The following is a 17945-nucleotide window of genomic DNA, read 5'->3' on the forward strand; positions in this document are numbered from 1 at the left end:
GTACAAGACTGGCCTACCCCCACTACACAGACCCAAGTGAGGGCCTTCTTAGGACTCACGGGGTATTACCGCAACTTCATGGCAGACTATGGCATCATAGCTGCCCCTCTGACTGCCCTCACCACTCCGAAGACACCCAAGAAGGTAACTTGGACCTACGAGTGTGAGAAGGCCTTCAACGGCTTAAAGGGTCCCTGATTATCAAAGACCTTTTATTGTGCAGACGGACGCCCCTGACACTGGGATAGGAGCTGTACTATCGCAAGTAGATGAGAAGGGTAAGGAACACCCTATTGGTTTTATTAGTCGCCAGCTTAAGGACAGAGAGCTCAGATGGTCCACAGTGGAGAAATAATGTTTCTCTGTTGTGTGGGCCCTATGGAAGCTGAGGCCCTACCTCTATGGGACCCACTTCACTGTGCAAACTGACCATAAGCCCATAAAGTGGCTAATGAACATGAAGGGAGAGAATCCAAAGTTGCTTAGGTGGTCCATAAGTCTACAAGGCTTTGACTTCACTATTGAGCATAGGCCAGGTGTCCAACATAGCAATGCTGATGGGTTGTCCAGAATGTTTAACCGACCTGAACAAGAGGCTCATCCAGGGGTGGATTAGTTCCCCCTGTCCACAGTCTGGGAGGGGCGAGTGTTAGGAAAGATTTCTTAATTGTGGGTAATTTTCCTTCCATGTGGCAACCCCTAAACTTTTTGCTGTTGTTTTCACCATGATCTAGACTTTGCCAGAGAAGTGCAGCCTTCTGCCGCACTCCTCTGGGCTTTCGCTTCATTCTTATGGGGAAACTGACATGCCCTTAAGACAGTCAGTACCGGGAAACGTTGTTTTCCGTAGTTCTTTTATCATGTTGCAGCTTTCGCGCAACATGGCACGAGAGGGCACTGTAAACTAAGTTACTGCTCTTTTGGGTCTCTAGTCTTCTACAGGCCCTAGACACTCTCATTGGATTGTTAACGAACGGTGCAAGTGAATCACGGACGGGACTGGTGGCAGCGATCGTTTCTTTATGTTTTGAGCTCCTTTTGGCTGTTTAAGCGCGTTTCTCACGCTTAGCCCAAAATGGTGGCCTGGCTTCCAAAATTGCCAGACCACAAGGTTCGTTGTCCTGCCCGCTGACCGTCTTGCCCCCTTCACCTTCCCCAGGTCGAGCCAACCCGGGGCCTTCCTTATTTGGGCATGTACTTTCCCGCGAAACACAGATGCTTTCGCAGGCTTCTACAGGCCTTGTTTGTGCCTCCAAGATGTGGGCTGGGATGTCTGGTCCCAATACACATCCTGGGTGCCAGAGAGTCTAGTGTGTCGTGAATGCCTGGGACCACCGTGGTCCGTGATAGGTCCACGTATGGTGAGTGTTTTGTGAGCAGATCTCCCATTGGGTCCCCTCCGTTTTGGCGCGAAGGGAACCGTGGACAAGAGGAGGCTGGAAACGCCACTACCATGTCGATCGAGTTCTCACGAACGAAGGAATACAGGAGCCAAGTATCCTGCAACTACGAGGCTGAACCGAGCAATCGCTGGTTATCCGCTGAAGGACTGCTCCTCTGCACCGCTGTCGCTTTGTGAAACCCTTTCTACCTCTGATCGAACGAGAAGGCCTGTACTGGTACTTCGACCCTTTGGAATAGTGGGAACAACTATTCTCTGCATCTTCACCATCTCCTGCACGTAAGCCTTCGGAAGTGTCTCTGGGCCATCCATTGGACTGATCAGCCTACCAGGAGTCTTGCTCTGTAACCGCCGTGAGGTTGCTGCTGTATTATGAGTCCTTGCCACTCTCACACGATTCGTACACTTGGCATTCCCAGGTCTGAAGTGAGAAGTGCACATTGGGCTGAAATACACACGGCCGCTCCGTTGCCCTGCTGTGGTAACAAACTGTGCGGGTTCACTGCGTTTGGGACATCCTCAACTCCAACTTCTGCTGCCGCGGAATCTACACGACGCCGAGACGTCCCCTGCTCGTATCTGAACCTGCCAGCACTGAAACTGACGCGGAGAAGCCTGGGTCTGCCTGCATCGGGGACCGGTGAGTAGCATCGCTAGGAACTGGTCGCCCTCCTGCAGTAGCCCATAGCTTTTCCCCGCTGTGTCAAACAGCATGCCTTTCCGTACTCGCGCTCTGCTTCTGCCCACGGTGGAGGCTGCGCTTGAGTCGCGGAGCTCTGTTCATCTTCATTTGTTCACCGAACTGAACTGCCTGATTCCCTCGAAGAGACTCCCCTTTGCCCGGTGGCACCAGCGTGTGCAGATACTTTTGAGCACAAGGCTCCACCCTTTGTAGGGCTCGGACTTCCTTCTAGTTAGGTGCCTCTGAAGGCGGACTGGGTCTAACTATTATTCGCACTGCCTGTTTTCCTCCCCATCTAGGTGGTCTGCACATTTCGTGCGTCTAACTCGTAAGACTCTTTGGTAATTGTATATATATTATATTTGATTGTGATGTGTTGGTTTACTTGAGTTTTATTGCGATTTCTCGCTATGGTCAATGTTACAAAGGCCTTGTAATAAATGTGTCTATATTTTTAATATAACACCTGCTTGGAGTAATTTGTAAGTGTCCTTGCTTTGTGTGCTCATTGCGGGCTTTCAGTCACCCTCACCCCTCTTGAGACCTAGTCTTGACCGCCGCGATCACTACATTGATTGGTCTGGCTTGTCCAGAGGTTACCCTGTTCCAAGAAACTAGGCTGGCCTTCTGAACCTCTGCCCCTCCAGGACAGAGTTCAGAAATCCATCTTAACAGCACTCTACATGTTTTGCTCTGAGATTTGACAAAGGTGAAAGGCTCCAACCGATTTTTTATAAGGTTGACTAGGGAAGAGGTTTCTATTCATTCTTTCAACATGGCCCCTTTCAACTTATTTCAAACTCCAGTCTTCACCAACTGATTTTCTTAATAGACAACTTAGTGAAAATGCAGGTTGTTTGCATTATATGTTGTTAGAAGTGAACCGCACGAGAGGGGGAGCAGAGGGTTCTCATTCATGCATTAATTTCAAACATGAGCCTAGCCAATTTGCTTTCTTTAAACACCGACACACATAGCATCTCTTAAAAGCTGTTTTGTGATTTGAGGAGTCTTTCTTTCAATAAAGTGCGGTTTATATGTAGAACTAGGTACTAAAAACAGAAATTCATCCAGTCTTGATAGAGCAGCACGGCTTCCAACTTCAAGCATTCATCCCCCTTAAACTTCAAGCCAACTCGAAAGATAAGGGGTGTATTGGCCACTTTTACTCCCTAAAAATTGGCAAATGCCCCCTAAAAATAAAAACGGGGAGTAAAAATACTCCCAACAGAAAATGGGGGAAAAAGACATGTAGAATCGTGTGCCCCAGCTTTCACCCTGACTACTCCATGGATATGTTTAGACAAGTAGTACCACAGGAATAAACTACTATTTTAAATGCCTGATTGAAAAAAGTAAACGTACATCTTTTAATGTGCATGAATACATGGGTACACCAAAATAAATAAATATTACAAAAACAATTCCGTTTCTCAGTTACCCCGTTAAACATTTGTACCCACTTATAAAATCCTCTCATTGGGAATTGGACTTACATTTGTACTCCTTTTTTTATTTTTTTTTTAAATTAAAATCATTTTACTTCCCTTCCAAATCTTACCTGGAGCACTGCTTCAATGTAATGTTATCCAGGCCCTAACCCCACCTGCCGGAGAACCCCAAGAAAGTAAAACCACCTAGAGGCTCGAAATCATTAAACTGCAGAATAGAATTAATCTCGGAAACTGGCCTTCCTGTGCTAAGAAACTATCTGGAACAACTTTTCATACTGCATCATAAGCGCACTCCTCATCCTGTAATTGAGGAACGAAATACGCCCTTATCTCAAACACCTCATTGACCTATGCTTGCATTTCCGCCCATATCAATATGAGATACGTAGCACCTCTTTGACAATTTTCATAAATTCATGTCCTCGTTTTATTGCTTATAAATTGCACCTTTTGCATTTCACAAAGAAATGTGCAAAAAGTAGCAGCATCTCAATCATGCGCAGCAATTTCTTTAATAGTATACTATTACAAAAATAATACCTGTACAGAGTTCCCTTTTTACCTCTACATAAACTGTTGATTTGGGGATCAGGCTCTAATTTTAGTGTGCTGATGCAACAATACATGTATGATGGTTTTTAGCCAATTGCTAGTTGCTTGACTTGTTCTTTCGTTCAGCATAGCATTCAGAGAGTTGTATATTTTGTGGCTTTTGTGCTTTTTTTTAAAAATCTTGCCTTGTTTATATTTTGTATTCTAAGAGGGAGTGATTATTTTTGGTATTTAATTTGACCATGCGATTTGTTCCTACCGTGATGTTGTTTTTTTGCCTATTTTTTTTAAGGTATATTTTGTAAATGTACCCTATGCCACTATCTCTTCTTTCTTAGGTTATTTGTTTCCCACCGATGAGAAGGGGTAAGGGGAAGTAGTAGTAATTCATATTGCATTTCATATAAATTGTATACTACGAAAACAAACTGTGACCATGATTTAAAATAAACCATTCCACGTGACGATGCTATGGCAATACCCGCGGACTGGCCTTAAATGCAGATCACAGTGCTTCCAATGTGTAGATGTCGTCCTGAAGTTGGCTGCTTTCTAAATGTTTGCCTCTTGGGTGGCACTTTTGTACCTCCAAAAGGGACCAAATACTAGGACTGTACGAAAATAGTTGGGGATTGGTTTCATCGGATAATGCTCTATTTGACATCTTCTGTGTGCTTTTGTTAGACCCTATCACCCTTTGCACTTAAGCAACAATTATTGTGTTCCTGTCGATCGCTTTAATGATTGGAGTACCCTGGGCCTTTGATGGGAATTCCTAGTAAAAAGAAAGCAACCTCAGACTTCGCACAAGATTACCCCGCCTCTATGAGCCTATCTACCACAACAAACTCCCCAAACCCCCCTTGAGATCCACCTCACGACACCCTAAAGTATGTCCTTACCTAACCACGCCCTGTAGCAACTCCTCCCAACCTAAACCTATCTCCATAACCACCCAGGACTCTCCCAATACAACCACTCTATCCAGAGCTTTGATCAATGCCAGATCCTTAGTGGCCCACGCCACAAATAGCAGACACCCTATCCACTAACAACCTCGACCTACTAGCAATCACCGAAACTTGGTTACATGAAGCAGCAGGCCCAGCACTCTCAATAGCCATCCCCGAAAACTATCTATCAAATAATCTGAATGGACAGACCCAATAATAGAGGCGGCAGTCTGGCCATCGTAGCAAAGACCAACCTCGAGCTAAGATTACTCAACCAATCGCCTCTTAAATCCTGCGAGCTCCTCACTGCAAAATGACCCATCTCTAACTGCTGCACCTTAACCATCCACCTCATATATAGGCCTCCCGGCCCCATTGGCTCATTCGACGCAGACCTATCCAGCCTCATAGCAAACAATACAAAAGACACCTCTCAATTACTATTACTTGGTTACCTAATTCTTGGCCTGAACGACCCAGACGACAAATCAGCACAAGCCATAGCTATCATGCTAGCCGAACATAGCCTACTCCAAAATGTACTCGCCCCTACCCATAATAAAGGCAGGACCTTGGACTGGATCGCCACCTTGAACTGCGATACCACCATTACCAAAACCACTCCTCAACACTGGACAGACCCCCACCTCATTGACTTCACATTATCACTCAATAAAGAAGTCAGTAAAGAAAAGACCATGGCACCACCACTGCCCACCAGAGCAAAAAAAAAACATCACTCCCGACAATCTCCTACCACTTCTACTACCAACCCTCAATGCCCTCCCTGACAACCTAAATCCAAAATGCCTTGTAGAAAGCTACAACTAGGCTATGAAAAATGGACTAGACATCATTGCCCCTCCTAAAAATGCAAAAAAGCAAACGGCAAGCTCACCTGAGTACTTGGTTCACCCCCCCATTTGAAAGAACTAAGAATGCGCAAAAGGAAACTAGAATCCCAATGGCGCAATACCCCCACAAAAGAGAACAAACTACAGCTTAAACTCTTCGCCAATAATTAAAAAAAGAAATCCTTCTCACTAAAAAGAATATGTTTAACGAAAGAATCGAAAAATCCAATTCCAATACCAGAGAACTATTCACTATACTAAGGGAACTAGAATCCCCCATACCTCGCCGGACAACATAACTAAAGACAAACAATGGTGCACCAGCGTACAAAACGCTCTATCTAATAAAATCAAAACTCTCCACTAAAATCAAACTTAAAAAAAGATTCCATAACTCCTAATGTATCGTCGTCTAGTCACCATGCCAAAACTACCAACCCATCAAGCCTGAATCCTTTCAGGTTCACCAAAATATCCATCCTAGAAACTGAAAGGGTTATAGCCTCACTCGAACCATCCAACTGCAAAGGCGACAACTGCCCACCATCAAGGATGCTGCCAGGGACCTAGCCCCCTTCATAACCAAACTGATCAACGCATCCTTCTCCTCCAACACGATTACCTAATAATCTCAAAGAATCCTGGGTTCTGCCTCTCCTCAAGAAGCAAACGCTAGACCCCGCTATTCCCACCAATTACAGGCCCATCACCACGGTACTGTTTCTGTTAAAGATAATAGACCGAGTAGCATACCTACAAATCCAGCAATATCTATAAACTCACAAACTACTAGGCGCCTGCCAATCTGGTTTCAGACCACAGCATGGTACTGAGACAGCCCTTATCGACCTTAAAACCCAGATCAATGAAATCAATAACAAAGGAAACACCGCCATGTTACTCCTACTCGACCTGTCGGCGGCCTTCGACCTGGTTGATCACACAGTCCTGTGCAAACACCTAGCCTTGGCAGCCCACTTCTCGAAAGAGGCCATAGACTGGATACAATCATTCTTGGACAATCGAACTATGAGCGTCTTCTCCTCAATAACCTCAGCAGACCCCATCAGCATAACTTGCGGTGTTCCCCAGGGCTCCTGCGTCTCCTCTACCCTCTACAACATCTTTACCAAACCCTTATTTGACAAGTTGGACAGCCTGGGTGTCACAAAGACTAATTATGCAGATGACACCCAGATCCTCATACCCCTTTAGGGCAACTTCGACTCAGATACGGCCTTAGTAAACAAAATATATCTCATCATTCAGGCATGGATGGCCACACACGGCCTATGCCTGAACAATGAGAAAACCGAAATCCTGCTCCTTGGTTTCAACGCCAATCTAAAAAAAAACTCTGCCCCAGCTATAAAGCGTTCAACATCGGTGGCAATACCATTACAGCTGCCAAAACAGTGAAAACCTTAGGCTTTCACCTAGACTCCAACTTGTGACTAATTAAACAAGTAAACTCACTAGCATACTCTACCGCATACACGTGCAAGCTAATCAGAGCAAGCAGAGTATTCCTCTCCCAAGCTAGCTGCATCATCATCGCCAATGCCCTAATACTCTCCAGACTTGAATATTGTAATGCCATGTACCTGGGAGCCAACAAATATATAATCGACAAACTCTGCAAAACAATGCACTCAGAACAGCCCTCAACCTACCCTCTAAGGAACACATCTCTAAAAAAAAAAGAAAACACACATGGCTCAAAATCTGCGACTGCATCTCACTCAAAACAGCATCACTTACTTTCGAATGCTTAAACAACGCAGCTCCCCCCTATCTCGCAGACAGAATAGTAAAAAAGACCTCCACCCGCCCCACCAGAACGATTAACTCCTACTGCCTTCAGGTACCCAAATTTAGAAAAAAGAAAACGGGTGGCAGTAGTATCCCTGTCATGGCAGCCCAACACTGAACGTCCTCCCACTCAACACCAGAGCAGACCAATCCTACCACAGTTTCAGGTGAAACATTCTCACCTGGTTACGATCCAATGATCCCTAGGACCGATCTGCGCACCCTCATAGTAACAGAATATAGCCAACTTGACTGTATATATGTATATCGCTTAAACTGACCTGCCGAAATGTAATCAACTGTATATATATATATATATATATATATAAATATATATATATATGTAAATATGTGCTTATCTTGTAACTACATTTTTATGTAACCTTATCTTCCTGTCCTCTGTTGCGCCCTGTTACCTATGGGTTTTGCGCGCCATACTAAATAAATAAACAAACAAACAGTATGAAATGCGAGTAGCTGGCATTTACCCACAGCACCAATAACTATTTTGGTGTACAAAAGCCAAAGGTATTAGCTTCTCTAAAGCTTGCTGAGTGCAGAGGGCATACCCATGGCATGCTTTTACCAACAGCATGCCATGCCATGAAACAAGCATAGCATCCGGGCAACGTGCTGGTCTCGGAACTAAGACCACACAGAGCAACAGAGGTTTGAATGCCGGATCTGTGCTTAGAACCCGAACTCGGGTATTAAGCGCGTTATAAAAAACACAATAAAATAAATGTTGACTCTCCAGCCATAGACTTCAAGAATATACCAACACGTGTCTATTGGAAGACATCTATTGGAACCTTTTGCTATTTTATGGTCTATTCAGTATAATAATCTTTAGTTGTAGCTGAAGCTTCCAGAGGATTGCGAGAGTCAAACCCTGTCATGTGCCTAGATAATTTTAAGGGTTTGAACATCCTCATATCCTTGGAACAGCAATAATCCTAGATGACTGTGTTCTAGTTTCTGTAGGAGTATTGCTTTATCCCAACTATGAGATGCCTCATTAAAACACTTTGTTTTATCTTCCGTAGAGCCAACTAGTGTGGAGCTGCATGTAGATGGAGTTAATGACATTTGCACCAAAGGAGGAGATATCAACTTTTTGTTTACAGGGTTTTCCGTGAATGGAAAGGTAAGATGATGCTCCATTCGAAGAGAAGAGGGTGGGAAAGAATACAAATGTAGTGATCTTAAACTGTAATAACATAGTATTTAAAGCATAGATTTTAGCATGCTTCCTATAGGTATTTCTGTGCCTGAAAAGCAATACATGTGTATGTTGTCATTCTGGAGCTGGCTATGTTTCATCTTTTTTGTAGAGATGTGCTGCAGATGACTCGCTGTCTTACACTGTGCTGTTTTAATGGGGTTTCATTTACACTTTGATTACTAAAGAGGGTTTCAGATTTGCTCGCACAAACCACAATGCACGTTTTGCTCCACCACGTTCTAAAATGCACACCGGGTTTCGTTTTTTTGAGTTAACCACAGGAGCACGTTAATACATTCATTTAAGCATGCCTCCCTTTAAATCAAGATGGGGTTACAAGCCTAGATAATGATAAATTTGCAAATAGTGTGTTTCACAGCAAAATCGAAAAAGAAGGTTCACTTGCAAGAAATGATTTTCAAACCTTATGTAATGGCAAACTGTACAGACTGGTAAGGTAGATAGAGCTATATGTCGGCGAATATCCTTTAAAATGCTTTTGGCACTAGGTTTGAAATGTAGGCTCAGTTATTGTGTTCCCCTAAAAACTGACTTGAAAACCCATCCAAGCTGTTTCTGTTGGTTAATTAGGTACAAATTATTTATTAAAATATAGAATCTGTTTTTGTTTAAGGTAGCTAAGGAATTAAACCTTTTTACACACTAAACAAGTTGTTCACTTTTAACTTCCTCGTGGCAAACTGTGCCCATACTAGCATAAGGGTGGCGCTCACAAGCGCATTTAACTTGCTACAGAAGTCCACCTAGTTTGTGCTCATGATGAGTGTGAAGACGCCGGAGAGGGGGTCTGTACTACCGCTCTCTATTTGGTAGAGGAGAGGCAGAGAGGACCCCTGCCATCATGCTCTATTATTGGTACGTGGTCAAGCAATCAAGGCCTAGCTTCTCAGGAGGTGATGTGGACTGGTTCTTAAGTACAGTGTAGTCCCCAAGCACCCACAAAGGAATGTCCGCAAACTGTATTAGTTAAAACACAGTCTTTATATAATATTCAAGGTTATGTACAATATCACAATAACTCACTTTGTACTCGGTTATCTATAATGGCAAATATACAGTTCTATGTGGTACCACAATTACGGTTAGATCTCTTTAAAGTGCATGAACTGTACGGTTAAATGGCACACAAATCAGTTTGTAAAGGAAACCAACAATAGAGGTAAGAGGAAAGCAGTTGGTTGGAACAATTGGTAGAATACTGGCCCCTACCTAGACACAGTTCTGTGTGGAGATCCCCCCCACCTGGGCAACCTGTAGAATAAAGATGCATCACAAGCCCAGTCCATATATTGTTCACCAGAGACTTTCCAATAGTTCTGCAACCCCAAAGTACCTGGCGTTGTAGTGTTGCTTGTCGGGGAATCGACGGCCCTTCTTGAGTGCCCTCCCTTTAAGGCAGGAGTCACGGGTCGACAAACGTCTGACGGAGAACAGGGTGAACTACAACGGTGAAGTGGCAGCTTCTTTCATAGCGGTGCTCATCGACGGGGAAGCATAAACGTCCTGCAAGGAAGAGGCGTGCGGGGCACCTTGATGTCGATGGTTCTGGACCGCAAAGAGTTTGAAGAACTGTGGCCCAGCAAGGGCGGCAAATCGTCAGCGTTTCTGTGGTCTTTGGGTGGCGGGAAACCGACCGGCAGATTCTCCTCGGCGCATCGACGGCCTGGCCTTCTCCAGCGGGATCAGACGGGCGATGATGCAGACGAGAGCGTCCTTGGATCAAAAGTTCTTAGGCAACGGGAGCACTGTGGCGCCGGTCGGGAACGGCGCTCGTCGACAGTGGCGGACAACAGTCCGGGCGCTTCTCCTTGGGATTCTGCGGCAGTCCCGTCTCGGTTTGGCAGCCTGTCGAAGGTCTATCTACCAGGGAGCTTTGGCAAAGATCAGCTGGTGCACGATGGTCCCTCGTAGCTCGGGAAGAGGGCGCCTTACCAGGTCCTCTCTGGGTCAGTCCTTGGAGACACAGCAGCTTTCAGATTGATGAAGGAGAGCAACAGCAATTCTCGTCCAGCAGGGCTTCAATGTCAAGCGTCAGTTTCAGTCCAGTTACTCTTCGTAGTTGGGACTTCAGCTCTGAACACTTTTGAACACTATTCCTAGCAGTGAGAGGTCCCCAAATATACTGTTGATCTCCCATTCATTCCGCTCGGTCACACTCGAGCATCCAATCACTACGAAGGGCATTCAGCAGTCTGTCAGCCAATCAGACGCACAGTGCATTCAGGCCATTCTTCTCTATCCAGACACTCACAACACGGAATGTGGATTCGGACAAGTACCAAACCATTCAACACTACCCACTGCATTCATACCAGTTTCGGGCAGGTCTGTCTCAGTCATTGTGTCAAACACCAGAAGTTAGACCTCCACAACAAGAAGTGCATATTCGTCACACACTCCATTCACCCAGGTCCCACCCACAGGTGTACCCACAACATACGGTCGTTGGGAAGACTCCAGCCTGTCTGGTTGGCACTTCCCCACACTACCATATGTGGAACTTCCACCCAACAGCCAGTCAGGGGGAAGGGACAGAGTCGGGGCTTCCCAGGACTTCGGGAAGATCAAGGTAACAGGCGATGGAAGGCGGGGGCCATCTTGTCTCCATCAGGAATCTACCGATTCCAATGGCAAGGCCTGGACATCCCAAAATGGAGGATACTCAGGGCACCAGTCAATTCAGCACGGAGCTGCCACCAGCTCTGTGGGCCACACACAGGTGCCCAAAAAACATACACTAGGGGCACAGGTTTGTACCCCCCACCCATGGGTGCCATAAGGGTATTCCATGGGTCTGTTCACCAAAACCAAAAGAGAGCTGCACCGCCAGGAGTCCCACATGAACTCTTGCGCGGAAAACACGACAGAACACATGATAAAAAGCGGTAAAGGACAAGGATACGGAGGCCCTGTCCTTCCGATGCATTTCCAGCATCACAATGAGCTATCCCAGAAGTACGCTGAGGTCTTCCCACTAACCCACCATTGATTGTATTGTCACCCTTCCCAATAAATAAATAAATGAAATAAATGTGTTTGTGACGTGCTCAGTTGGATATTTGGTGATCTGAGCACAGAATAGTTTACCATGAAAATCTTTACGCGTACCTATCTTCTCTCTAGCTCGACTCCATTTGGGTTGAAACAAAAAATGTGCTTGTGGGTATAGTTTTTATGAGGATCATTTTACATTTTTATTGATGTATTATAATTTTATCAATTTAGGAATGAGATGGCTCTGTCAGCATTAATAACAGTAACATTAGTACCGATGTGTCAACTATGTGGCTATTTCTGAATTGTAATGATGCAAAGTTTCATTTGTGATATTCAATTTGTCAAATCTGCTTTAAGAGATGTAGAAGGGCTATTTAAACTTTTGTTAATATGTTTGGATTTTGATTGATTGTAATGTATTGTTTGTTGTAAATGAATGCTTCTGAATAAATACTTCTACTAGTCCATTTGGGAGGAGGAACCCGAAACCCATGTTTCCCATCTCTGAAACCTGTGGTGCTCTCGAGCGGGTCATGTCGATCATTGAGGTAATGCATTGGCCTTGTCAGGAAGACACAGTAGCTGTTTCTGCACGCACCGTTACTGCTGTAAGGCCTACCATTGCAGACCTTAATCTGTCTGAAATGTAAGGTTCCCAGTAGTCACAAAGACGGAGGTTTTAAACGTTTTGAAGTGGGCAGAACCGCTCCAGACAGGGGTATTATTGTACAGCCAGGCTATTTTTAATGTTATCCTCTATTGTTTGAGTAGCAAATCACTGCATCTGTGCAATGGAGCTGGTTAATCATAGTCCTTGTTTTACTGACAGGTTCTCAGTAAAAATCAGAATTCAGGCCCTGCTGGAGTCCATGTTACCTTACGAAAATCTGGCACAGAAGCTGCAATACAGACCACGGTTTCTCAGCCCGGAGGAAAGTAAGTCGGGATAACCGAAGGTTGTTTGATAATGCGGGAACCAAAGCATGCTGCGTGCCCAGCATTACTAATCTTCTGCTCATGCTGACCGCTATCTTCAACTTTCTGCAAGAAAACTAATGGCATCTTTTGGTCTGGTGTGTTACAGATTTGCTTTCTTTAAAGTTCTTCCTGGGGAATATGAGGTACTTGCCTCTCACCCAACATGGACATTAAAAGAGGTATGTTGTCAAGAAGTGGCTTGTTGTATTTAATGATTGGCACAGGTTTTTTTTGTTGTTGTTGAAAATTGTATGTCCTTACCAACATGAGAGCGTGTTACAGTGTTGAACTCAAGTTTTCAAACATACAATAGACTTCTCTTCTTACCAAAAGAACTACTCTTGTCACTAGATGCCATGCACATTCATCTTTGGTATTTGACAGTTAAGGTGAATATATATGTGGTGACTATGTTTAGCTAGTTCTATTCAGGGTTTGGTTCGGCCAATTCTTTTTGGAAACCTTAAAGTTGTGCTTTTTCCGCCACTGATGTTGGCCTTCACTGCTACTCACACCTGCGCCAGCAGAATGGTGGCAGCCTGAAGACCATGAGCATCAGCTATTTCCACTTAAGTAATTTTCAAATCTTTTCCCCATAAAATAAGCTTTTGAGGCAACGTTCGGACGACCAAACCCTAATAGCAGTCATATCGCCAGGTTTTGTCTCTTATTTTTCACGTTGCCAATTATTGCGCTTTCAACTGAGCAATATTTCAAAATTAATGCTCATTCTGTTTTTGGCGTCTCTGCAGAAAACTGCCAGCATGACCGCCTATTTGGTCAACACGGTATTTAAAAAAAACAAAAAAACAAAAGTATAATCAACAGTAGCTTCATAGTAGTCTAAAAGAATTGCAACAGGAAACTAGAAACCTGTGGTTTAAAGCCACCAATAGTCTTGCATGGAGTGACTTAATTTCCTCTTTCAATTCGTAGGTGAGGGGAACAAACTGGAAAGAATCAGAGGAGCAAAATTAAAAGTAATTTTGTGTTGATGGCAACTTGAACGGTAGGCCCAGCTCTTGGTAAATCTGAGCAAGACACAGTGCCCACTCAACATCTCTTTGGAGTGAAGATATCCCCATGGCCATTCCCGTTGACTGTTAGCTGGAGCTTTTATATTTTTGGGGATAGGAATTGGGTATGGGAAACTAGCTTTGATGAACATCACCCGAAGTGTCTGTTTAAGTGTGTGGGTGGGTTTATTATAAGGCAGGGGGTTTCTTCAAATTCTTAAAGCCCACTGGGGAGAGGGATGTCCCTCGCAAGTCCATACACCATTTTATTTTGACTTCTCCATATTATGCCTCAAACATTTGTCTGCTTTGTATATTGCATACAGATAATCTATGGTTGTATTTCCTTCCCGTTATAAAAGAAGCAGACAATAGTCTGTGCTATGCTCCCCTATAGCAACAACTATCATCTATTACCCATGTGCTGTTTACTTTTCAAAGGGAAGTCTTTTTTTTTTTTAAAAAAAAAATCAGTTTACAGTGAAAGTATGCAGTGGTACACCTCCTCCAGGATTACATTTTATTTTCAAGATGCAAGACTGCTTTTTGAATATTTGAAGCAGGCCTGATGGAGCTATCCAACTCTGACTCCCGTTACTAACTGATGACAATGACCATAATTAATACAAATGCCTGTTTACTACGCTAAAAGCATTCTTGTAACCGTTTCTGTACCTGCGCCCTGATACCCTCGGGTCTGGCGTGCATTATAAATAAATAAATAAATAAACAAACTACCTTCATGTGAGGGCAAGACTTGCAATGCCAATATGTTAATTGCTAATCTGGAGTTGATTAACTTGATAAAGAGACTGGCATAAATGTGTGTTAGAAGTAAGGTTACGTCAATAACATTAACTAAAATTAATGTATGTTATTACAAAATACTAAGGCATTTTCGACCCACAAGTTGGAGAAAAAAAAAACGTTCTCTGTTAAGAGCCGAGATACTCGCGGTGAAACTCTTTACTTGGGTCTTACCTGTGTTTAGGGATGACTGAGTAGGTCCATGTGCTAAAATGTGACTGTGGCCCTCTGTGTAAAGCTCATTTCAAATTGTCATTGCAGGCAAGCGCTCAGGTTCGAGTAACAAATTCCAATGGCCATGCTGCTCACTCTCTCGTGGTGGCGGGCTATGATGTTGCCGGCTCTGTGCGAAGTGATGGCGAGCCAATGAAGGGAGTCATGTTTCTTCTCTTCTCATCTACAGTGAAGGGAGAGGTATACTACTGAGTGGTAGCCTATGTGTCTACTTATTTGCGCGTTCTTCCTTCTTGTTGTGCTTTAGAAATGGTTTTTTTTTTTTGTGGGGTGGGGTGGGTTTATAGAGCACTTCTGCCTAAGTGTTTTAAAGTGTAAGAAAACGCGGTTAGTGGGGAAATTCATGCAAAATAAGAAGCGAAAGTCGTGAGGCTTTAAATTTAAGGATGGGGGTTACTACAAGGTGAGCTTTCAGAGAGAAGTGGAAAGACACAAGAGTGGGTCAAGGGCGTAGACGGTAAGAGGGAGCATTCCAAAGTTTAGGGTTAGGAGGGAGAGGGTGTAAACTGGGCTGAGCACTAGGGGTGGGTAATAAAGTGATGACAGAAGGGGGGTGTATATTGAAGTATATCAAAACGATAACACACTGCGCAAGGCCATGAACACATACAAATACACAACACACAGCGAAACTGGGGACTGGCAGGGAAAGCAAGCCATTGAAGAGAGGCAGAAATAATGCAAACTGGGATGGAGCAATAAAAGTGTCTGAAGGTTGTAAATAGCATTGGCGGGCTAACAAAAGAAGTTGGGGACAGTATCCATATTGGCATAAACACAAGTACCAGAGTCTGAGAAGTGTAAAAGGTTAAAAAAATGGTGGATTTTAGGGATGCTGTACATTTGAAGACCCAGAGAGCAGTAATGCAATGGGTTCAGTAATAGAAAGTGACACATCGAAAATGACAGATTACAGACAAAAGTGGGAAAGTGAAGGGTACATTAATAGAAAAGGGCACCAGAATGAGTTGGATGGGTGGGTTGAAAGTGAATAGATGAATAAAGGGTTAGGAAATGGGAGCGCATACAGATATCGGTGGCACATTCAGAATATGCGTGACTTTGAAATAAATGTTACAAATAATTGACAATCCTACATGTAATCTCTTCATGCATGCATGTGTGACCTCGTACCTTAATCTCATTTGCTAGAGTAAATTAATACTGCATTTGACCTTTCAGGAAAATCTGGGCTGCAGCAGTACTCCAGTGGAAGGTTTCCAGTCAAAGGATGATTCCTTGTCATTTTTGTGTAGCGTTCTATCAAAAGAGGACGGTTCTTTCACCTTTGTTTCGCTTCCAAGTGGGGATTATACTGTGGTAAGTAGTACCTTTTTAATTTCAGCTTTAATTTCATTGATTCGAAAGGGAAGTGCGTTTTTGCTATACAACCTTTGCTATGGGTAAAATCTCAATGCATGTGCCAGATATAGCACATTGGCTATGTTAAGAAAACCTAAGCATTTCATGTGTGCCTGCACCAAAGCCTCAAGCTTTTAAGTGTCTTCTCAAGGGCCGGAAACAGGTTTTGCTGAGCAGTTCATGGGACTTGGGCGCATGGGAGAGCAACATAGGTTTTATAGATTGTACATTCTCTATATTGGGGTATAAATATGTATAACTAAACAAGACTACTTTTTTAGGTTCTATGTTGTACGTCCCAAAGGTACTCAAAGATATTTGAGCCCTATTTGGAAGCCATGTCTAGTGGGATTGATGCCTGGAGTCTGAAATGAATGTGGTAGGCACACACCTATGCAGTATAAGGTCCGTGATGTGTCAAGACGTGAGACACCTTGGGAATTGATGTTTATAATATGGCCACGCCCTTTTAATTTGGTGACACTTTAATTTATTTGTGCATTAACAAGTACTGCCAAAAAGGAGGAGCAAATCTAAACCTGTATAAAATGCAGAATACAAACGTACTGGCACATTTATTTCTCTGTAAAGCTTTTGTAGACGTGCAGTGTTTAATTGCCATTGTGTATTTACATTCCAGTCCACTTCAACGATGTGCAACATCCTGAAGGAATTGTTTGTGCTCTTTTAAACCGATCTATTGAAGACAATCTTGATTATGTAGACATTTCTTGAATTGCTTTTAACAATTTCTGAACTAATATGCGTTGCATTTTTCAGGTATACCATTTGCTTTGTAAGCTAACCTTGATAAGAGCAAATGCATTTTACGTCCCACCGGCTGCATTAGGAGTGGCTTGAGTTTGTGTATTGTGAAGATGTTCATGAAAACGACTGATTTTTTTTTTTTTTTTTTTTTTGTACTCTGGAACAAATGAAACCCCCGGGGGAAGTTGTTTTCTTTTTTAATTTGCTTGTGTTTGCTATCCATATTCTAATTCTCGAACCCAAAGGATGTCTGAATATATTGCACCGATGATCTCTAATACGGATGAGACCAGCATGGAGTTCTGCAGCTTTGAGAACTGTCTGTTGTAATTTTTTTTTTTAACACTCTTTATTGGCATTTTATTATAACAACCCTAGAACACCCCCCTCCCTAACCTCTGCTCGCCCTCACCCACCAATCATCCTCCCCGTAAACATCTTCCAAGTTTCCAATCGAACAATGTCAACAACTACCCGGTCCCTCCCACCTTTTAGTGTCCATATCAGTCTGTTAATTCTCGCTCCCCGCCTCGACCCCAGCCCACAACTCTCCCTTGTCCATGAATATATACCAACTAGGTGGTCCGACCAACAACTCCCATCACTGTATTCTCCGTTTTGCTTCTGATCTCCTTCTTTATTCCTGCCTCCAATCTTTCATGGAGGTCGTAGGTCATTGTCTCTCGATAAATCATCTAACAATTGGGCCCAATGAATCGTTACATCTGTCCGCACCGTCTGTGAGTCTGAATTCTGTAGCAACGTTAACTCTGCTACTCCCCATCTCCGCACATCCTGCCGCCATTGACTAGCCGCCGGGCCCTGTGG

General features: G+C 43.7%; 1 protein-coding gene across 1 annotated transcript in view; it reads left to right on the plus strand.

Annotated features, from left to right (window-relative positions):
• Positions 1-17945, plus strand: part of LOC138569235 (BOS complex subunit NOMO1-like) — a 1101991-nt gene that overhangs the window by 95682 nt on the left and 988364 nt on the right. Inside the window, exons 4-8 of the mRNA XM_069647049.1 lie at positions 8756-8856; positions 12782-12888; positions 13037-13109; positions 15015-15167; positions 16170-16307. Coding sequence (XP_069503150.1) covers positions 8756-8856; positions 12782-12888; positions 13037-13109; positions 15015-15167; positions 16170-16307 — 572 coding nt within the window. The remainder of the gene's footprint in view (positions 1-8755; positions 8857-12781; positions 12889-13036; positions 13110-15014; positions 15168-16169; positions 16308-17945) is intronic.

This window comes from Ambystoma mexicanum, chromosome 2q (assembly GCF_040938575.1).
Source record: "Ambystoma mexicanum isolate Mex_15411 chromosome 2q, UKY_AmexF1_1, whole genome shotgun sequence".
Classification (NCBI taxonomy): Eukaryota; Metazoa; Chordata; class Amphibia; order Caudata; family Ambystomatidae; genus Ambystoma; species Ambystoma mexicanum.